Below are 23,076 nucleotides of genomic sequence, written 5' to 3'. Positions count from 1 at the left end.
ACCTCCTCTCTGGATGAGGCAACAGTGGTTGGCAGCAGGAAATGTGGTATTTCTAATGCCTCATCCTTCCCTGGGGCACCACTCCTTTCTCCCTAAGTGTTGCCTTAACTTACTGAAAGCAATTAGGTTCGAAGTCCTGCCTGATGTTCAGACCGTGCACGTGCACCGAGAGCAGGTCACGGTGCCAAGCAGAGTCGCTCGACTCTTATCTCTTGATGCAAAAACGAAGAGGCTCCGCTTCTGTCAGGGGAGGAGGCGAGCTGCTCGCGTGGCCAAGCCCCAGCCCCAGCTCCCACAGGCAGGATGAAACCCCAGCCCGTAGCAGCCTCTGAGCCAAGCGAGATTGAGCAACGGGTTCAAAATGTACGTGCCTCCAAAAAGCAGGGGTACCATCTGCCACACCCTGCTTACTATCACTCTTTCCAGTCCTCCCCTCCCACCTATTTCCATTGTCACAGTGGAGCCTCTGTGCCGTGCAAGACCCGTGCAGGGGTGAGTGAGGTGTGCATCATCTCCCCCCAGCAAAACGTGAGTGGGAGGCCCAACCCAGGAGCTCCCCGGGCATTAACTCAGCACCAGCAATCCCTCGGGACTCCAAGGGCGTGCAGTAGCCCCGGGAGCTGCTTAAGAAGTCTTGGCAATGAGTACAGCCATTCACAGCCGCTTTTCCTTAAACCCCGAAGAAAAACTGAAACAACTAAAAGAGGACTATTAAACAGTCAGAAACCAAAAACTTTCCTTGGAGCGTGAACAGAGTGGCTGGCTGGTTGCTCAGCAGGGCAAAAAGTGTTCTGTGTATGTCCAGTGCTGCTACTGGATACGGGTTACTGCAGTGCTGCACGCAGCTACGGGATGGAGCACTGCGAGGTCCAGGCTTCCCGGTGCTTTGGTCACCCCACGCTGGGCTGCTGCAGCTGGTCAGCGATGCCCTGCCCTGGGAGCCACCACTAGCTTTGCACACAGCAGGCTGCCTCCTCAACCAGCAAAGGTTCAAGTGCACAAAGCACTTCATTATCAGCAGCTGAGTATGGTGGGGTCCTTCTCCTTTGATAACAGCGCATTTGTTTTCAGGCTATGAATGCATACGCAAGTGTCTGTTATGGTTTCTGTGGTGAGCCAACAAGCCTCTGGTCTGTACGGCGTCTCAAGGAGGAAACTCCTTTCTGTGACACAGTAGCATTTAATGGGAGCTGCCAAACTTGGAGGCAAAAGCGTAAATCAGCTTTAGTTATAGATGGTGTTGCCCATGAAATCCATCCATAGGTCACAAAGTCCAGCCTCCTGCCCCGATGTGATGGTCACCAACGCCAGATCGGGTCAGTTGAGGTCTTGTCTAGCTGAGCCTCGAAAACCTCCACAGGTGGACACTCTGCCACCTCTCTGGGCAACTAACCTCCTGGTGACAATTTTTTCCCTGATGGCCAGCTTGAAACTCTGAAGACACAACCTGTGCCTGTTGCCTCTTCTTGTTCTGGCCATTTCCACGGAGCGGAGCTTGGCTCCGTTGCCTCTCGTAACTCCTCTCCAAGCATGTGCCAGCTGCTATCAGGTCAGCCTGAGCCTCCCTACCTCCAACAAGCCCACATCCCTCAGCCTCTCCTTGTAGGCCTCTGCTATTTTGGTATCCTTCTGCAAGACCCATTTCCCAACACCCCTCTTGAACTGGGGGGAGTCCAGCGCTGGAAACAACACCCCAGGTACAGCCATTGACTACGTCAGGGCCCTGAGGGCACCACCGGGAATGACTGCCCCTGCCTGACTCCCGGGTCCTCCCCTCCCACCCTGCCCGTGGCCCAGGACCCCATTTCAGATTTTACAGGCAAGTTGCTGACCTTTTTTTGGGTGTTAAAGTATCTAGAAACAGACTTGCCTTAGAAAGGGCACGGCAACACCTAGCCCAACAACCACGTTCCACCTGAAGCTAGAAGGTGTTGCTTTACAGTCTAAAATACTTTGTTTCTTCCTCAGGGCCACATTTTCAGAAATCTTGTCTCCTTGCAATCCTTTCCTTTAAGAAGTGATGTGGCGCAACACGCCACACACTTGATTTTTAGAGGCAAACTCCCGGCTCTCCTGGGAAGGCTTTTACCACTGACTTGAGCTCACCCCAGATTTTTCTCGGAGACCAAGCCACCTGCAGGCGCTGCACACTTTGCTGCGGACAAGTGCCCACCCTGCGCGACTCCCCTCCGCAGCTCTCGAACCCCCAAAATGAAGGCTTGCTGCTGCTCTTCTGCAGAAGGCGAGCAGAGCACCTGGCACCACGAACATGTCAGGATTAGTACACGTTTATTCATAACTCCATGGTTTTTCTGTGACAGCCGAGGACAGAGCCATAGCACCGTTCTTCTGGCACGCTGAGTCACCATGACTTCTTTCTTCGAAAACACCCCACTGCTTGCAATATTTTAGTGGAATTGTGTGTGTGACACCCCTGCAATGTGATCAATATTTAATGTCTCTGAAGGGTCAACACAGGGCACTGAATCAAATTCCTTGGAAATTTTAAATATACCAAACTCGGCAGAACCATCTACTGATCTTATTTATCGCATCTACTTCTACTACTTACCACCCGGGCAAACATACTGTCCTTCAAGTTATTTTAACATATGCTGTGACCGAGATGTTGTACAAACCTTGCAAATTTCAGTGGCTCCTTGTCAATGACAAGGGGGACATTTCTCAGGTTTTATGTACAGTTCCTCATCTAATCAATCAAACTACGCTTTCAGGTTCAACTGCAGCTATAACTTTATTTGACTTTGTTCCCTGTAAAGGTATACAAGGTATTGTTTACCTTAGAATATAATACCCTTGGACCTTGTTTATACAACAGATTTTTCAAAACGCTTCCCACCATTAATTCAAGAATACTTACTTCCATCTTCATGAGTAACATTGTGAGTCTTGCTATTAATCATGCACCCGCTTCTTCTACTGTTTAAAGCATTGCCTGCTTGAGGAAAATCTGATGAACAAGATGCTGAAAAATTAGGGCTGTGTTTGAGAATGAGGAGAAGGTGCCCGAAAGGCTCGTTACAGCCAGCGCCTGGGAGACGTGCAAACAACAGCGTATTTCACTGCAATTTGAGCAGAAAGGTGTATCTGAGACTCTTCTCTAGAAACACCTTGGCTCATGTGTGCAAAAACTCCACGCAAGCGCACTACTGTAGTTCCCTGCTGTGGTTTAACCCCAGCTGGCAACAGCACATTCCCGCATAAGGATAACCCACCTTCTGTCCTGGTAAACCAAGGTCTTAGGGTTGGCCATGATCTTCAGCCACCTTACAAGGTCTACCGCATTTGAACCGCTCACTCTTCAAACACAGCCCATTCATTAGTCTCACACCACTTTTTTTTCGTGTGTGTGGGCTAAAATATCTGTAAATATTAAATTTCAGCCACTGAGCTTTGGACAGTGTTTTAATTTGGAAATGCCGGCACCCCTTTTTGAGATCACTTCCAGACACATTTTGGGTGACCACACACGAACCGTTTACCAGAAGCGCACCGCTTTGCTGTACGGCGATTGCAGCCTTCCTTGCAGCCCTGGCCCCACGCTGACAAGCAAGACCGGCAGACATGGGCCAAACCCTGTGTACACAGAGGAGAGGGATTCTGCCGAAAAATGCACCCTGCTCGGCAATCTTTTCCTCCCGCAGGAACCGGAGGAAAACTTGTTTCCGTTCCCACCTTCAAATATTTACAACAGCAAATTTACAGCCGTAGTTTCTGTTCTTCCACCTTAAAAGCGAGCATCACCGAGTAGAACGCGGCCCACACTTTCTGCAGCTGTGCAAACATCTCTTAGACCTTGACCTCCAACAGTAACTGTAATAAAGAAATGTCAGTTTTGAGATAGTCCATGTTAAAAAACTTTCCAAAAGGTTTGTTAGGAGGAGGGGCAACAGCCAAATTAACCAGAGAGGAGAGAGTCTGGTCCTTCTGCTGTTTGCACCAAGGCGGTGACGGCTTACAGCTGGCTGAGACTTAATAACAAGGGCAAACAAATCAGGCTTGCAGCCTTCATTGTTTCTCCATCCTATACGAAGGTCTAAGGAGACTTATGTATTTAGAAATACATAGTTCCTGGTTGTCATCTCCACAGACCTATGAGGGATGCTGGGTCACCACGTCAAGCCCCAGCTTCCCAGGCAGCCGGACGTGTCTCACTCTTTCTATCTGTGCTTCTACCCAAAGAGCTCCGCAGGTGCAAAGACCCATGTCGGTAAGGAGCAAAGGCACTCGGAGCACCCTGCCCTCTTCCCCACCACATAGGCAGCTCCTCTTTGGAGTGGAAGACTTATGAACCCACTGAGGGTAAAGGCCTTGTCCCTTTTGGGACATGGCTGCCTGATGTGATGAGTTAAGACTTTTGAAGCAGAGGACTTGAAGCAAACAGCTCCTGGCCTCTTCAGGGGGACACTGACTTTTCGTCTTTCCGATATGAAGAAGGAAAAGGCACAAACCCCACTCCAGTGGCATTTCCACCCGCGAGTCTATTTTTACGCTCCTGCCAGACATGGCACAGATCTGCCAGTCATGACAAACCTGACAGGTTCTGATACGGAGGTTTGCAGAAATGTGTTCTTAGGTTTGCTGCACATGCCACAACTGTGACTCACTTTCTGTGGTAACAAGGAGACAGAGACAACCTGGCAAGCCCAGAGCAAACAAGTGATATCACCAGCATGATGCATACATTTATAGGCATCATTACATTTCTCGACTAGGACTGCAACTAAAACATTTCCAAGTAAAACAAGATATGTGGGCACGGGAAAGAAGTCAATACCTTAGAAATTATGTTTCCTGACACATGCACCGTGTCAACAGGCATCTCATCCTGAGCACTAAGTAATCACTGACCCAAAATTTAGCTCATGTGTGGGTACCAGCGATCTGGTTGATTACATTGCACAAATGGAAATCAACATCATCCTGAGGTGTTAAAAAAATGTTGCTTGAGAAACTCCGTTTTACCAAATGTTAAAGCAATTGCCAACTTAAGCGGAAGGATGGGGATGTGTTGAATATGGACACTCTCAGCGAAAGCGGCTGCCTGTTCACGCACAGCCTGTTGTATTCTCCCAAAATTACAGTTTGACCCACACACAGCAGAAATGGTGATCAAAAACCCATCCTGCTTAAGAGTTTAAAAGAAAGAGTAGCAATCTTACAGCGAGTAACATGTCAGGAATGGGTAAGTGGGAATTACAGGCATCAGATACAAATGGCAAGTTAAAAGGTGTATGTGACTGATAGGGGAAGCTGAAGGAATTAATTAAATTAATTAAAGGCTCCACAGACTTACAGCTTAGGGCAGGCATGGGGCCATTTCAAGAGGCAGAGAGGAAAGTCAAGAACAGCAGAGCAGAAATATCAGCTGCCTTCAGCATCTACTTATGATTGCTTTTCTATTTCGGGACGGGTCCTCTCATGGAAAAGTACTGATGCACAGGCACCTTCCACAGCCACCATGTTTACTTTCAGCTTTCCCCGAACTGGGAAAGCTCCGCAGCCACAGGGTGTGAAGAGGAGGAGAAGCTGATAAGCCTCTGGCCCTGATTCCCAAAACACTGACTCAAAGCGGACCAGCTCCCTCCGAGGCTGTCACTGCCACCACACCACCGCCAGCCTGCCAAGAAAGATGTGACCAGCTTGACTTTGCAAGTTGGCAGATCAGCAGGCAAGCAGGGGTTAGCAGGTCCGTGGCCGGAGGCAGGCCAGCAAGGGGTGAGCGGTGGCAAGGTGCCGCATCCCCTCAGGCAGCCATCATGCCTCTTTCTTCTCCGCTGGGAACCACACCGGCCGGGGAGCAGCTGTGTGCAGCAGCGTGAGGCCGCAGAGCGTCACGGCGAGGCCGACCCACCACAGAGGCGTCCATGTCTCCCCAAAGAGAAGCTTGCCCAGGATGGCCTGAAAAAAAGACAGAGACAAAGCTTTGCTGGGCCAAGCTGCCCCAAAGCCTCCTGTGCTGCCAGAGCTGCGGGGACTTCTGCTGGGAGAGCCGGTCCTGGAAAAAAACTGCTTGAGGAAACTCCTGTTGAGACCAACAAGAGAAATGGCTGCTGTGGGTGATGCTGGTGACGACCTATGCTACCATCCAGCCTGGAAGCACAGCCAGATTGCGGTGCCAAAGCAGGATTTTGGCAGATGCACTTATACTTTGCTGCCTTCCCAGCACCTCTTGGGAGCCAAACGTCCAGTTGACTGGGTGACTCCAGTCGACAAAAAAAGGGGCCCCACTGACTTGAGTTTTGGACACCACCATGAGCCGGCTGCGAGCTGTTGGAGCACAGAAACAAGGTGGACAGCTGCTGAGAAAAGCGAGCAGAAAAAAACACGCTGGTCAAAAATGCTCTTGTGGTCACTAGAGGCAGTGCGTCTTCACACCCAGCTGGGGTGGCTTTGGCTTGTCACAGGTGAGGTGTTGCAAAGGAAAAGCAAAACAAAGCAAAGCTCCCAGCTCCAGCTCTCACTGGCAATTAGAAAAGTTCAGTAAACTGTACAGCTGCTGCAAGGCACTGCACTGGGCACTGGGCAGCAGTGCCCTTCCTCCTGTGCCACCCAGAGAAACCCTACAGCCCAACAGGCAGAAGAGCTGAGGCCCGATACAATCATTTCATGTCTGCTTGTAACTCTCCCTTTGCAGCCAGCAATGCCAGTTGTGCTGGGAGGTGAGCTATGACCAGTCACATCCAGTGAGACCGTTGGCACATCGCTGCGCTCTTCCACGCTTCAGCGCCTGGGGAAGGCATCTACTCACCGAAGAGATGAAGTTGGAGGCTGTCGTCATCACAGAGGCAGCAGCCGAGGAGGAGGAGAGTCGCAGGGCTTTTGCAAAGACAGTCCACATCACCACATTGCACGCCAACACCAAGCCAACACAGCCGATGCGAAGCAGCACAGTCAGCTGTAGGACAAAAGGGAAAACCCCATGTTTTCTCACTGACCGCTCATTCACCCTCACTATTGGTATTACATGAAGATGAACATATTAAATTGCAGAAGGAAACAGAAACAAGGAAACAGCCCTGGATGGCACGTGACCCTGGCACATCCTGCTGTGAGTCCAGGCTCAGGCCACAAGCTGGTAAGTACCAGGACAGCGTACAGCAGCTGCCATGCCAGAAGCCAAACTCCAGAAAGCTCTCAAGCTCTTGACATGGTGCACATGCAATCCAGTGAAATGCACTTCACGCATCGCTAGATGTATGGAAAAAAGGTAGAATTCAGCCCTGCCAGAGAGGAACACCGAAACTGTATGTGCTGGCGCTGTGTGTGGCCCAGGACCTGTTGGTTGTGAATTCGGGCTGAGACTAGTGTGGTCCCAAACCACTGGTCCTCACCACCTCCCATGACCTGGCCTGCCTTACTGCTGCCGTGAGGGCAGAGCAGGGTCCTCTGGGAAGAAAGTGAGAGGTGAGGGGCTTCATGCCTTATTTCGCACGCTCGCTGGAGAGCAGGTTTACTGAGAGCTCTCTGCTCCAGCGTTTAGTGGCAACAAAACCACCTCTGAATTCAAGGGCCTTCAAGGACAATTAGGTTCTCAAGAAAGATCTCCCTCCTTAGACAACCTGACAAGACATGTAACAGCCTCACTCTGAAAAAAGGGCAGAGTTTTGCCTAAAAAGCCTTCACCATTCACAGTCTGCCCCCACACCCATAGTTTTAGCTGCTGCAGCCATCTCCCTAGCCCCTGGGTGTCGTGTGCTTGACATGATGACACCAAGGGAGGAAATCACAGGCAGAACGACTCTCACAAACACTCAGGGAGCGCACGAGGGCAAGGGAAAGCAAGGCTTTGTCTAAGCTGATAGTGATCATGCCTTCATGGCCCATCACCTCTCTCAGTCCATGGTGGGCTCCATCTTGAAGGAGACAGAAACATAGGTACGAAGCCGCCAACAAACACATCCGAGAAGTGGCACCTGCCCCATGGGAACAGCTGCGCTGCAGCCCCCTGCCAGTTGCCCAAATCAATGGGGGTCACCGACCATGCTCTGCTCCCACTCGGAAGAAGAAATTATTAACTCCAAACTAGGGGAGGCCACAGGGATTTCTGAAGCAAGTGACGTAGCAAGCACAAAGCTAAAAGGGAAGGGCCGTAAAGCAAATCCCTGGTTGGTGGCTTGCGCAAGCTCTCTGCGGCTAACCCCATCCCAGAGAGGGACGGTTCAGGTGTTCAGCCTCGTTTTGCCCCACTTGTGGCAAAGGTCTCCAACTTTATCAGGGCAACGGTAAATGATCCAAAACAATTCCCACCAGTGAAGCACTTTGCTTTCCCACCACTGCCACAGCAAACTCTGCACAGAGGGATAAGAGGGACAACCATACCCAGCTGCTACTGGCCTTCTAAAGAAGAAACCTCCTGCCGTGTTACAGCTCACTGTGGGATGAGGTTTGCCTCCCGGCTTCAGCCTCTGCCTGTGTGACCAGACAGTTTTACCTTGCTCAGGGCAGTTATGTTACACCCACATACACATCTAGTGGGCTGGCAGACTTGGGAGTAAAGACAGGAGAGGGCAAAACAATTCTCTGTGTTTCATCTAAATTCAGTATATTACTTCTGGACCAGAAAGAGCCTACTGAGGTACGCTGCTATGAAAAAGGGCCTTAAGAAAAAGAGATCGTGTTACTGGCTTTAACTACCTGCCTGAGGTGTAGAGAGGATGGAGCCTAGGGTCTTCTCCACGGTGTGTTGGGATATGACAAGAGGCAGCAAGTAAAGATTAGAACAAGTGAAGTGTTGATCTGATACAAGTAAAAACAAAGGTGATCAAACACTGGAACAGAAGTCACGGGCTCTCCAACCTTGAAGATATTAAAAACTTGACTGGAAAAGGTCATGAGCAACCTGTTGCAGAGCAGGGGTTGGACTATAGACCTTCGGAGGTCCTGCCTGACTTGAATTAGTCTGTGAGTCTATCAGTGGTGGAGCAAAGCTGGTTCCCACCATCACAGCAGCTATGCTATCTTCAAAAGCGACCCTGAACCCATGGGTTCATCTTCTGATCTTCTTCTATGGCAAAGCCAGGGAAATCAGCTGCAATGTGCTCTGGAGGTGGCATATGTCCAGCAGGAAGGTTCTCCAGGGAGATATCCAGTCCCTCTGTGTCCTGGGCAAAGGAGTGGTTGTTGCAATGGCACGCAGGCAGAGAGACAGGAACATCCCCAGGTGTTCCCCACAAGGAAGGAGGGAGGTATAAATTCCTTCCTTGCCAAGGGCTCAGCTGAGCCAGCCCAGTGAGTCAAGGATTACTGTTCTGATTGCTTTTCTAAGAGGAGATTAATTTCAGTGTACATTTCAGATAATCCAGAATCGCCCCTGAAGTGGCAGAAGTAATTTTACATGAAGTTTGGCAGGGGAGAGGGGAAAGTAAAGGGAAACTTTTGTTCCAAGTGAAACAACCCCTCCTGGTCAGGCTGCTCTCAGGCTGGGCCATCACAACACATCCTTCTGGCCAGGAAATCCATCTTTGTGCTGCCATCGAGTATCCTGCTACCCTACGTCATAACCTCCTAGAAGCGTCAATACACTTTTAGCATTTGCGGCTGCTTTCCACACTGCACAAGTGATGGCTGCTCTCTTATTTTCAGATTTCTGTAGTTCTTCCTCAAACACAAAACTCCTTGAATTTCTGTCACCTTGTGGCTGCTCTGCAGAAACGCCTTTGTAGCAAGCGTGCAGGATTCAAACAGCGAGCCCTCTGAAACACTTAAGTGTCTACGGTCCTGTGCAATTTAAGCTACTAGGAAGATTATGGCATTTACTTAAAACTCACTTAGTTTTACAGCTAAACTGATTAATTTAGTTCACAATTATCACCTAGAATGGACCTGAAAGAAGTAACTGAAGGAACCAATTTGTCTAGAAAAAAGAAACACAATCACAGCATGGTTGAGGTTGGAAATGACCTCTGGAGATCACCTGGTCCAACCAGCAGGTTGCCCAGGACCATGTCTAGATGGTTTCTGAGTATCTCCAGGGATGGAGACTCCACCACCTCTCTGAGCAACCTGTGCCAGTGCTCAGCCACCCTCACAGTGAAAATGTGTTTCCTGATGTTCAGAGGGAACCTCCTGTGTTTCAGTTTGTGCCCATGGCCTCTGGTCCTGTCACTGGGCACCACTGGAAAGAGCCTGGCTCCGTCCTCTTTGCACTCTCCCTTCAGGTATTTACACACATTGATGAGATCCCCCCGAGGCTGAACTGTTCCAGCTCTTTCAGCCTCCCCTCATAGGAGAGATGCTCTGGTCCCTTCATCGCCTTCGTGACCCTTTGCTGGACTCTGTCCAGTAACTCCATCTCCTTTTTGTACTGGGGGGCCCAGCACCGGACATGGTGCTCCTGGTGTGGCCTCACTAGTGCTGAGTAGAGGGGAAGGATCACCTCCCTTGACATTTCACCTCAATGACACGATACTTTGTCATAGCACCTTAAAAAAAAAAACAACAAATGGGCAATATTTCTATAAATTTCAAAGGAGAAAAATACTCAGAAAAGATGCTGCCAACATTTTCAGTAATTCCACGCTCTGCTTTTCTGTCAGTGCACAGCACAATATTTTGGGGGGGGATCAGGAACAGCATCAGGATTTAAAATTTTTGATCCTCCTTCCTGCCCTCCTTTCTGATATATTGGAAAGGATGAACAGGATTACTGAGTATGGAGTTTTTTCTTTTTTAACCATCTCTAATAATCACACAAAAGTTGATTTTCTTTTGTCCTGATGCAAGGCTAGGGTTTTTTGAGATCTAATTTCTCTTGTGGGTTCTCCTATTGAATTTCAAGTCCATATCCACATTTGCCATACAAATAACAACCCCTGCTCTAGGCCTAAATGGGTCTCCCCCATGTGTTTTTATGCTACGCGTATGCTGTCTACCTCAGCATCTCCCCATTCGCGCTGCCTGTGCCAGAGTTCACCTCTGCAGGTAAGGACACCGCGTGCTGGAGGCGAAAGGCCAGGAGTCCCATGTAACCTTAAGCACAAGGAGGTTTGAGAAACACAACCGAGATAAAGATCATCCCTAACAAACGCCCAAGCAGAGCTCACCCGGTGAGCCCATCGGCTGAGCAGCCCCGTGGAAATCAACCGCTCCACCTCTCCGCTCTTGTCATCAGCGAACAGAAGTAGAAGAGAGGGAGAAGGGCAAGTTATTCGCGAAGCGGAGGGCTGACAACAAGCGTGTGATACCCAAGCGTACTAACGTCCTGCTTTGAAAGCAAAACTGACACAAAAGCACAACAAATGGGCTTTCAGAGGTGGGTTTGATTTGGTTTCAGGCGTTCCCATACCACGCTCGGTTTCTTCTCTTTTACATACCAGCAGACTTGCTCCAGTCTGCTTGCTGTGTTTACAGTACCACACCGCATTAGTCACCCCTCCAGCAGCTACAAGGCCAGGCTCCCTCACGAGTGAGTCACGGCCCGGCTCTCCGCGCCCGCCCCAGTTTCCCAGCAGATCCCTCTGAAGGAAAGCGCAGGGCACCCCCGGGACGGGCATGAGGAAGACCCAGCGCCTTTCCTCCCCGCGACGGGCGCAGTACGCAGCGAAGCCCTAACGCCCGAATAACGCCCGCCGCGGGGACGCAGGCAGCGCGCGCGCTACCTCACGGAAGCCGCGTCCCTGCGCAAGGTTCCCTCCTTCCTTACCCAGCCTCCGGCCGCCTCCCCGCCCGGCCCCAGCGCCAGCTTCGCCGCGGCGGCCGCCGCCGCCCCCAGCAGCCCCGCGGCCGCGGCCGCCGCCCCGCCGCCAGCCGGCATGCCGGGCCCCGCCGCCGCTCCGAGCCCGCCGCGGCAGCCGCCTTCCGGGCCGCGCCCCGCCCCTGCGCAGGGCCGGGCGGGCGGGAGAAGGGGGGCCGCGCTGGGGCTGCGGCGCCGGGGAGCTGAAAGGGGGAGAAGGGGAAAGAAAATTGCACGTGTGCAATGTTCGTTGATATACAAAGGTTTTATTTAAAACAAAAAACAAAACAAAACCCAAAAACCGACAACGTAGACATACGGCACAGAGAAAGGCTGAGGAGAAAGCGGCGTGCAGGGATGAGCAGAAATCCCTGCCTGCACAGAAATGGTCCGGCAACAGTCACACACGACAGACGGGTGCCGAGGAACATTTGTAAGCCTAGAACACGGCAATAACAAATAAAGGCCGCAGGAGACAACAGCTTTGTGGTCCAAGACAAACCCCTCCAGGCTGCTAGTAAGGGGCATTAGTTGCTTCTGATCTCTATTATTATTATTTGTCTACAGAAAAAAAAAACAAAAAACCCTCCCCAGTTTAAGGTCAGGTTTTTACTTCTATACGCTACATCACAGTTCAAGTGGAAACAAATCTGCAGGATTAGGCAACTTGAAAATTCATAGGTAAGCTGGGGGAAATTCTTCCTCCCCTCAGCCAAATACTGCAGAAACGCGCCAGGTACCCTGCCCTTTACTTTGAGACACATCTTCCTCTGCGTTCCCTTTTGCCCCATCGCTTGTGGGCAAAGGTAGTACGGTACAAAGTAGCCAAAAACAGAATTATGGTATTACCAACAGTAAAAAAAAAAAAGCTAAACATACAAGTGTTTGATATTGGTATATAAATCAACATTTTATGTTCCACTAATAAAAAGTTTCAGTTATTTGCAATAAATCTTAAGTGCGATTAAATGAACTTATGCTGTACTCCTAAAGTGTTCTGCATATTTTCAGATCTTGTTTCTTATCATTTCTAATTTTTGTTTGATAAGAAAATGGTTGGAAAATACTTCAAAAGAATTTCCTACAATGCTAATATAGAAGTCTGCTGTATGTTTATACTGGGGAAAATGTTTAAAAAGCATTTTAATTTCAAATAGAAAAGAATACAAAGCCAAAAGATATTTATAATACTATTTACAAGTCTATTACTAAATTCACATTTGTGCTTTACTGAACAAACTTCTATGAAAATTACTTTTAAGCAACCCATAAGTATTAATAGTTAATAAATTTGACAAATTAATCTTGACCCTGTAAAAACACCCTATGTTTACCTAAAAAAAAAAAAAATCACAAAGAAACTGCTTTTTAAAATTCGGCTCTGGTGGGAAATGTAGCATTTCAGAAGAGGGAGAAGCCTGAATAAAAGCACAAAAGGCAAGAAAAATCCAGGTGTGTTCCCAGTGAGAAAGCTTTTCCTTGGCAAGGTACAAAAATTTCAAGGCAGTATCCTCCAGCATCTATACGAAACCAGTTTTTGAAAAATTATAGGAAGATGTTAATATGTCATTGAAAGCTGCCCACTTTGCTGGAGTAAAATTCTTCACTAAAAGTTACTACTAGCAAAAAATCCATGAACTAAAATACTTGATTATTCCAGGACCACAGCAAAAGTCAAGTTTGACAACTGGCTTTTGCTTATTCTGTACACTTTAAAAATATGGCTCTGCAATTTTGTGTCATTATAGCTGATCATGATGTCTACATGTGTCACATTTTTTTGATTCTTTCAAAAAAGCATTTTCAACTCGTAGTTTTTCAGTCTCCTGTAAAACAGAAAACACATGGGTACATTAAGGAAATTATACTCACTTCTTTCATATTTCTAGATAAGTGGTATCTACACTTGAAATGTTTTATACGCTGTGTACCTGAGGAAGTAAAATGGGATGATTCTTGCCTGGGGCCTGTGAGGAGACAGGCCAGCCATGACCTACACAACTGTATAAAATCAGAGGTATCTATTACTCTCCAACAGAAGAGCAAGAATTTTAGTTTTCATTCTCAAAGCTTAGCTCTCTTCCATGTCAGGCCATTACTTCATCTGTATTCTACTCTGCAACTTACCTCGGTAAGTTTAGTGTAATCTTTCTTCAGTTTCACAAGATACTGAATCTTCTGGTTTAGGTTTTGATGACCAAGTAATTTCCCATTCTCCTCAGCAAGAGAGTCAACTTGCTTCCTCAGCAAGTCCATTTCCTGTAATTAATAAATACATTGTGTACCTCTTAACTGTAGCCCCTCCTTCTCTTTTCAGAAGAAATAGCTTCTTTAAAACTATTAACATACTAACATTTAAGTTTGTTGTAACATGTGATGCAAGAGTTGGTTCATTCTGGAAATGCGTATTTGTCTTACTTAGGTACTACATTGGATCCCTCTGAAGGGCAAAAGCACCATTTGATCTGTACTACGAATTGCAAGTTACTTCTGTACCCAGAGTTCCACTAGTGCAGGAAACAGCATTACAAATGTAACTAAACTGTAAGACAAAATATTTTCAGAGCAGTCTTTGATTGCTAATTAATTCAGAATATTGTCCAATTAGCAACAGCTCTACCTCTGCTGAACAAGATTCTACTGTAAAGACAATAAAAAAATTATACATATAGAACCTTTTCAATTCTATCTCTCTCTTCGTATGTTTCCTCCAGTTTTGATCTAATTTCTTCTTTTTCATGAAATGCTTTCAGCTCCAAAGCTCTTGTTCGTTCCATCTCCAGAGTCATTTCAAGACAAGTATTCTCTTTGATTTTGAGGGTATTTTTGGTCTCTTCTAATCTGCCAATATAAAACCACCATATAATATTAAAACCCAACATAAATGGTGTACAACTGAATTAGTAAGTCATCCTTGGACATGTAGGCAGACTCTTCTAAAAATATCCTTTTAAGACAATTTATTTTCCCTAGAACTCCGTGCTAACAGAAGGAACAATTACATTCTGCTTCACAGCTCTTGAGTTTGATACAATCTCTTAACTTGTCGGTGCTTCGAGTTGCTCTTCTTTTTGGGAAGCATGCTGTTTCCATACAAGTCGGCTCATGAAAGAAAACAGAAGCTTCACCTACAAGAACACCGAGAACTCATCTAAAGCCAGATGAACCCTGCTGCTCTTCACGTTTCCGCTAAATCGCTTGTTTGTATATGGCTTTGCCCCAATAGCCTTGTTGCTCAGAAATCTCTCTGAACAGCTCAGAGATGGTGGTCTGAGCTTGTTTGGCCTGATAACAGAAGGAGCACCACTTTGGACAGATGTCTTGTCTGCTGAAAATGTTTTAACTCTGTCAGGCTCACAGAATATTAAACCATGCCATCAAACTTAGCAGCCTGTCTACTGATTATGTAAACTTCAGTAATTTTGCATGTCTATTCAGCTATTGCATAAATTAAAATATTTTTGTCATCAATTTTGTTTCACTGAAGCCTGGTGTTTAAGACCTACTCTATGAAAACAGTATTCATTTGCTGCATTTGTCAAGACATTTTCTTGATGCCAAAAGAATCTTTTTCCTCTTTGTACATTATTTGTTTGTATGAGACATTGTAGCACTGTTATAAAGTGTATTTCAGAGACCAGACGGGTATGAAAAACCAATGCATTGAATAGCAAAATAACCCCTAATCAAGACTGAGGTTCCTGGAAAACTTAGTATAAATTACTTTTGAAATGACCATGTTCGTAAAAACTATCTTCATCCTTAAAAGAAGTTACTTACATAGAAAGCATTCCATTACATGTAAATAATTCAAATATTAGGAGATTCAGCCACTATGAGTCCCTGAAGCAATACAGATTAGGAAAAAGAATAACAGGCGCAATATTTTCAAACTAATGTTCACCTACTAATTCAGTATTTTATTTCTTGAATACTATTCTTCCAAGGTGCAACACACTTGAATTTCAAGGACTACTTGCACAATAGTGCAAACACAATCTAGGAATCCTCTAACAATAAACAGTTTTCCTTGTTCAAGCTGAAGCGCCAAAAATAAAACAGATAGCATAAAAAAGGCAAAAAATTAGATTAAGTTTAAAATTATAAAATATTTACGACATTAATAAAGAAATGAACAGTATTTCAAATTTACTTTGAAAAGGAATGTGCTTAGAATTCACTGCATATAAAAGAATTCAAAACATAGATAATTTTAAACAATTAAAAATGTCCCTTCCGATTTAAGTTTTTCTATGGCTCTACCTATTTCAGGGTATTTTCCTGATATAATGCTACCCTTTTAGAAAATATAGTAATAGGTGCTACTACCACCTACTGATGAGAAAGAGTAAGAACTCAACATGTCTTGCCGTACTGTAAACAACACTTCCAAACTACAGTTTCAGATCTTGGACTTCTCTATTGCTTAAATATACCTTTTTGGTATTAATGAGTTTAATACAAGTCTCCAGTTCAATGAAAAATATTAAAACTTACTCTGCTTTGATTTTCAGCATCTCCTCCACTGCTTTATTCTGTAAGAGTTCAAAATACTAGTTACATTCATAATGTTTAATATACATATATATGCAAAATTATTTGTCACTTAACTGATGCCAAGTACGATCATTGCAGATCGTACCAAAATCATCCTACTGCCCAGTAACTCTCATCTCTAACATTCACTATAAGTTAATCTCTCTGCTATTTGCATGTATTTCCAATTTCACGCCAGCATAAATGACCCACAGCAATATCTCTGCCCACTCATGCGCAGCAGAGCTCTGACAGGGGGTTCTTCTGTCTGGGAGATCCATGGCAACCTCTGCTGTGACCTGAAATTCCCTTTGGCAGAGCCCTGACATAGCAAGTGACACAATCTTCGCTTTCCAACTCTGTGGAGCTGAGTCAGATTTAGTGATCTGAATCTGGTTTTGCTTATTGTGCAATCTGACACCCAGTTCAGACCAGGACAGAAACCTTACGAGGTAAATATTAGGCTCTGTATCTGTTAGAATTCACTAGAAATTAGCGTTTGTTTCACTGCCATGAAATAGGAGAAAACACGTTAATATTTCATAGCAGGGAATCAGCAACTGACTGCTACATGAAAAGGGTAATATACCTTGGCCAGTCGTTCTTCAGCAATCTCCTCCTCTTTCTTTTTGAGGTACTGAACCTCAGGATGTTTCTGATCACTAGGAAATCCAAGAACAAGGAAAGTTTCTCACAAACAGAGTAAACCAGTTGTAAAAACACCATCTTATCCAGATTAAACCAGTAAATGTGTGTAGTTGTCTTGGCACATGTTCATACCCAGCATACTGAACCTCATGAAACAGCTTTGAAAGGTCTTAAAGTTTTGCATTCCAAGAACATGACATTTTCCTTTGTTAGAGTATAGAGAAACTAATATTTTAATGAAAACAATTTAAAATGTAGTAACTATGCAACTGTATGTTAGACAGCTTCAGGATTGAGGTAAATGTTTTATTCGTTCATGATGTTCATGTGCATATAGACTGTAGAAAGCAACTCCTTCCTACAAGACCTTTGCTCAGTGGTCTTGCCAAAGTTAAGAAGGTAAAAGATTTTTCTATTCAGAAGACTTGGAAAGTTTTTATTTTGTTAGCTTTTAAATAAACATGATGGAAGTAAGCAAACACCATAAAATTAAAATAACCCGCAAACCAACACACCATTGGGACCATTTCATTCTTGTAGTGTGCCGTAAAGGAAGAACTTCATTAACAGTTATTGTAATTTGATGCAATTATAAAAGATCACTATCTTCAGTAACTTAAAATCTTTATCAACATACCTAGCTAGGGCGATTTATTTTTCATATCTGGTATAAACAGCCTCAGTCAGAGAGCAAGTGTGTGTATGTGTGGGTGGTTTTTTGTTAATGTTAATTAAATGCCAGCTTAAAAAGTCTAACAACTTCTGAGAACTAAAATAAAAATAATTCATTTTCCTTGTTAAATTTTGGTACCACCCACTTCCAAAATCCACCCAAATTCATCCAGCTTATAAACGGTTGGACAACTGTAACACTTTGTTTACTTATTCTCAGTAGATACTTACATGAACTTTAAAACCTTCAACGTTAGAATCATTGATTATGCTTGAGCCTTTCAAATTCCAGTACTGGTCAGCCTGTACCAGCTCCAAAGCAGTGAACTGAGCCTGCTTCAGCTTAGCATGACAGAGGTGAATGCTGACCTTTCCCGTACAGCTTGCTCTTCCTTGCCCTAACACTAAATACCAAAAGACAGCAAGCACTTGGTCTCATTTTGTATTCTCAAACATCCTCCAACGCAGTCCGAGATATTCACATCTCATTACTTTGTCACACGTGACACCAATGACCAAATCATCTCGCTCTCTAACACTGGGCCGCAAAGATAATGACTACCTGCTGCTGCTATCAGCTGCTCCCATAATGTACGAGGCATGTGTCTGCTGTGAATATCCCCACCTGAGATATCTAAACCTGATTTTCCAGAGAGCATGCAATATATTATTAGCCTTTGGTCTATTCAATCCACAACTCCTATCAACTAACAGCAGCTGGGAATTGTTAATGCTTATCCAAATTATATCCCAAGGTCCCACGTTGGGAATCCAGCAAATGAGGAACATAAAAGCAATGCTTTTCTGTGAAAAACTGGGTCCAAGTAACCTACTCCATAAACTGTGCGAAAAACAAAGCCACAGAATCCGGTTTTCCATGGCAAGGTAACCCCTTCTTGTTTTTCTGTGATTGCCGTTTCAATTCACAGCCCACTGTCAAATGTCTGTGGCAAACAAAGCAGAAGGCCCTGGAGACATCATCATCATTCAGTACTCCACCTGATCTGTCCCACCTAGTAGGCCCTTGTGCACAGAATATTTTCCACAAATGAATCCCTTAATAATTGAAGATTACTGTGTAATACATATCATGCAAGGACAAATTGGAGTTGCACAGACACCTGCAGTTACAACAGCATCTTCTAATTAGAATACTTAATTTTGCAAGTTTAATAGTGTTCTTTTACATTAAATACTTCTTGCCAAAAAGCCAGTTCTATAAAGTGACAACAGTGATACTTCATTGAAGAGAGATAAAAGTTCTGGAAAATATTTTTGATACATTTAATAGGCAAAAAAAGATTAAACTCCTACCTAGCATTAAGTTACTGTTTACTAAATGCCCCTTAAAAATGAATTGTCATTAGATAAATACAACAGGATTATGTGCTGCCAGTTAAGATTTCTTTTCACAAGATGTAAACCAGCAGATTATTTAATTCTTTACAAAATTGAAAACAAAGAAAAAACAAAAAAGGTAAGCCACAAACCAAAATATTTTCTGTCCTAAACTAAGCTGTACAGATTACAGCTCGAACCAAACCTCAGGATATCTCCAATCTGAGGTACACAGCAGCATACCATCTTTTCAGAGGAAGTTCATTCCTTACCCTCAAAAACATGAGGTGGAAAACTGGTTCTATTTGTGTCAATGTTAAAACTTGTGTTGAATTCATTTGGACATTTCCTATCTACGGAATCCATAACTGCACGAGTGATATGGCATTATATAATATACAGCAATGGCTATGCATGTAGTTATTTTACATTCTATTTCCATTTCCTTTCTAAAACTTTGCTGTATTTCAGAATTTGTGATTTAAAGGCAATAAAGTTTACAAGCCAGTAAACAATTTTCATAAAAAAGGCTGAGTCAATCTCTAATTATACAAACAACATGTAAGATTGTATTTCAAATAAAACTGTAAATTTATCTTACTTAATTGCTTCAAGTTAAGACAGGTTTTTCTTTTTATTTTACTTTACCTGTTCTTGCTTAGTCTCTGAGCTTCTACAAGGCTCTGTAAATTCCTGTTGTTCTCCACCAATATCTGCATTTCCAAACGCAAGTTCTCCAACTCATTTAATTGTTCCTAAGCAAGTGAAATTGGAAACATTTTATTTGAAGACCAAATTGCAATTCTTGTTTTCATTTCCAGTTGAACATGTTTTTGAGTAAAACAGAAGACAAAAACTATTTCTCAGGAAACAAGCACAGTTCTCTGGCAAAGATCTACATCACCCTTCCGTTTACAGTTTCATTAGAAACTTGTTTTAGAATAAGTCAGAACAGTTTCATCGGCACAAATGGTGTTACCATTTGATACTCGTGAAGAGGAAACAACTCAGTCCTTGGGAAAACGAGATATATGGACATCTCAAGCAAGTTGTCACCATTTGTTACCAGCCTAGGTAAAGAGAAGACCAAGAACTGCCTTCCTGCTTTAATGGACAGACATTAAAAATGTGAACTCTGTATTCTGTCTTATTTTAACCTTACAAGTTGCCTGTAGAGATTAATTTACAGTACCTTCAGCCTTAGAATTTCATCATTTTTAGCTCTTCGTTCTTCATTCAGTTCATGTACAAGGTGCTCCAGATTTATTGCAGAAGCCCTCCGATCAGCTATTTCTTGCTCATGAGTTTCCAATAGCTTTGCCAAATTCACATCAAAATTAGGGGGAGTTTTTGGACACTGGCAAATTAAGAGAAACAAAACCCACAAACTATTAGTAAAGAACTGTTTCCCCTATGTATTGGTTACATGTTTTAATGCTTAATTGGAGACATATGTTAATGAATTCGTGGCAGACAAATCATCAATAATACATTTAAAAGTTGCAAACAAGGTGAATGCGATTTGACCAGTCTCGATACATTGTCATTTCTGGTCCCAGCCTGAAGCCATGCTGTAAAGTTTACTGGTCCTTTTCAATGAGTTTTAACAGTCATTACAATGAAAATGTTTCTCTCACAAATGCCATACCTGGGGAAATGTTACCGAAGATGAGTCCACAAAGCAATCTATTTGCTTCATTTTTAGTTCATATTCATTCTTCCTCTTCTCCAGTTCTTCTGTCATTCTGTCCAACTATTAGAAACCCCAATTGGAATTAAATTAGCTCATAATACACACAAAATATTAAAGAAAACAGCAGCCAGATGCCTATTTTGAGCAAGCTTAAGTACACAAGTTATTTTAGGTTACCTTAGACTTCACTTTCATAATTGTTTTCTCTATTACCTAATGTTAATCATTCCATAGTTGCATGTAACAAGCATCTTTTGAAAGCATGTATACACTATATACTGTATACTGTGTAGCTAATCTGAATTTTCTTCTTATTGTTGGTATCTGATTTTTTTGCTAATACAATCTACCTTTCAAAGGGCTTGCTAGCACAGAAAAGCACTTTGTTGGCAAACATTACTGGGCAAAACATGATTTGATACACAGATTTTACTAGTATAGACTTAATCAGTTTCCTCAAAGAGAATGTGCTAACATGACAAAAGCACTCTTCATTCTAAAATAACTTATCCTTATTACGAGTTTTTGCCAGCACAAATATATTACTTAGCCCTATGACAGTTAGGACAATAGAGCTAAAATTTGGACAAAGGCTTAACATAGCTATTTGGTCTGCAAAAGCTCCAAACCACTCTCAGACTGCATAATTTATAGAGCTCAACAGTTATCTCCACTACATAATGCTACAGTTTGTGGATAAGTGTTAAACAGAGGAAAAGTAGTCCCCTAGGGTTACGCTGCTTATAACCTCAGGTTGCTCTGTTATTATAGGTACTGATAATTTTACTCTGCTTTCAGAATAAACATTTTCATGATCTCTAAACACCAGTTCCAAAGTATTTAAAAGTTATCTAGCCTTTGTTCAGAAGCTTTTGAACTACTACTTTGCTTTTACAGGAAGGAGCATTGCCCTTCATCAAGAATTCTGCATACAAGATGCTCTAAAATTACAGTAAAACCTTTTCCAGAAGATACAATTAACCACAGCTCCCTCCCAAGGAGCTAATTAGAAGAATTTCCTTGTTTTACCTGTTCCCTGAGTTCCTGGATTACGGCTTCTTTCTTTTTTATGTCTTCCTGCGCACACTGAAGCAGTGAATCATGTTTCTTAGAGGCTTCTGTCAGTCTTATCAGCTGATCAGTGGTATGATGCAAGTCTTCACACAGAAGGTCTCTCTATTTTAAGTCATTGGATGAGTAAAGAAAGAAATGTTAAAGTTATTACTCTAAAGCAGTTGTTTCAAGATGTTTTGTCATTGTTGCTAAGATTGCTGACAGCTACAAGCATCTCCCTTTTCCCTCCACTTCATCATGAATTGTAGCAAGCATTCACCTAGAAATTTCTTATTTTAGCACATTTTCCGTATCCATTGTCTTGGTTGCAGAACAAAAATGAGAACTTTCCTACAGTATAGTTACAGTTAGATACTTGCAGGAAATATTTGGAATCAACCACTGTTTTAAAGTATAAGGTATACTTAAAAAGAGATACAATTCTTGAAGTAAGAATGTATAGATATTAATCCATGCTGAATTAGTGATTACAGCTTTTTTAGTTCACTGCTATTCTGTAGACATCTCTGGATTTATTATGGGATCTAGACTCCCACGCTACCTGATAGGGCATCACACCTATACAAGGTATGTTAACCTAGAAGGAGAAACAATACTTAGTATTTTAAATGCCACCTTGGATTAGTTGTTCTTGTCCAGTCAAGAAAGCATGAAGGAAATTAGTAACTGATGTACAAAGTCAAAGAAGGAGAAATACTATGATTTTATCAGGAACAAGTTACACCCAAGGATAACAACGTAATAACAGTTGTTGCTTCAGTTTTAAAAAAAAAAACAAAACAAAACAAACAAACAGAAAACCCCACAAAAAAACCCCAAACCCAAAAACCCAAAAAAAACAAAACCAGAAAGTGATCCGTTTGGCAGGCAACTCAGTTTAGGTACTCCAGAATGTCAAATTTTGATATGATTATTAATGAAGATAATCTGTTTATTGAATGTAGTGGAAATATATTTAAGAATGGTTCTTGAGAGCAAACACCACTCTGGAAGACTTTATTGGTGCTATGTGATTGGACTAAACATATGTAATATGACAGGTGATCTTGTAGAAATTACTTGTAAGGAGAGGGTGGTGGTTTTGACTGATGGACATGTTCACCAAAATAACAGTGAGAGCAGTAACAGGAAAGACAAAGTTGAAAAAGGAAGATACAGTTTTAAAAAGCAAAACTGCAACTGAATCAACCATACATCCTAGATCTGTTCCCAGCAGGTGGAGCTTTTAGTTAAAATTATGAGTAAAGAAAAGATGTTCCTGAATATAGTAGCAGTGGGGGAAGAGATAATATTAAACATAATATATTCTTCTACCTATTTTAATTTCTCAGCTGCATCATCTGATGTTGCCATTAAATTCAGCTGATGGCTCCTTAGTGGCCTTAACAAAATTAAACCAGGCTTTTAGCATAGGTTTTTA

General features: G+C 43.6%; 2 protein-coding genes across 2 annotated transcripts in view; both read right to left on the bottom strand.

Moving 5' to 3' along the window:
- Positions 1 to 2,736: 2,736 nt before the first annotated feature.
- On the bottom strand, positions 2,737 to 11,804 carry TMEM42 (transmembrane protein 42). The gene is made up of 3 exons (XM_087769202.1): positions 11,666 to 11,804; positions 6,773 to 6,919; positions 2,737 to 5,922 (listed from the first exon to the last, which is right to left on the bottom strand). Exons 1-3 carry the CDS (start codon positions 11,774 to 11,776, stop codon positions 5,779 to 5,781), a joined length of 402 nt encoding a protein of 133 aa, XP_087625328.1. The 5' UTR covers positions 11,777 to 11,804; the 3' UTR covers positions 2,737 to 5,778.
- Positions 11,805 to 11,936: 132 nt separating this feature from the next.
- The window catches only part of KIF15 (kinesin family member 15), a 37,805-nt gene continuing 26,665 nt past the window's right edge, over positions 11,937 to 23,076 (bottom strand). Inside the window, exons 27-35 of the mRNA XM_009464513.2 lie at positions 21,612 to 21,758; positions 20,538 to 20,642; positions 20,082 to 20,246; positions 19,538 to 19,644; positions 16,821 to 16,893; positions 16,193 to 16,230; positions 14,371 to 14,536; positions 13,823 to 13,954; positions 11,937 to 13,521 (exon numbers count right to left, since the gene is read on the bottom strand). Coding sequence (XP_009462788.2) covers positions 13,438 to 13,521; positions 13,823 to 13,954; positions 14,371 to 14,536; positions 16,193 to 16,230; positions 16,821 to 16,893; positions 19,538 to 19,644; positions 20,082 to 20,246; positions 20,538 to 20,642; positions 21,612 to 21,758 — 1,017 coding nt within the window. The 3' untranslated portion in view covers positions 11,937 to 13,437. The remainder of the gene's footprint in view (positions 13,522 to 13,822; positions 13,955 to 14,370; positions 14,537 to 16,192; positions 16,231 to 16,820; positions 16,894 to 19,537; positions 19,645 to 20,081; positions 20,247 to 20,537; positions 20,643 to 21,611; positions 21,759 to 23,076) is intronic.

Source organism: Nipponia nippon, unplaced genomic scaffold (genome assembly GCF_047370975.1).
Source record: "Nipponia nippon isolate SJK-2023a ecotype South Korea unplaced genomic scaffold, ASM4737097v1 scaffold_1, whole genome shotgun sequence".
Classification (NCBI taxonomy): Eukaryota; Metazoa; Chordata; class Aves; order Pelecaniformes; family Threskiornithidae; genus Nipponia; species Nipponia nippon.
This window is presented reverse-complemented; position numbering and strand designations above follow the sequence as displayed.

Excerpts from the sequence above, each read along its gene's own strand:
- TMEM42 (XM_087769202.1), bottom strand. The coding sequence starts at position 11,776 with ATGCCGGCTGGCGGCGGGGCGGCGGCCGCGGCCGCGGGGCTGCTGGGG. Across the intron at positions 6,920-11,665 it reads GGGAGGCGGCCGGAGGCTGG|CTGACTGTGCTGCTTCGCAT; the intron begins GTAAGGAAGGAG and ends TTTGTCCTACAG. Across the intron at positions 5,923-6,772 it reads CCTCCAACTTCATCTCTTCG|GCCATCCTGGGCAAGCTTCT; the intron begins GTGAGTAGATGC and ends TCTTTTTTTCAG.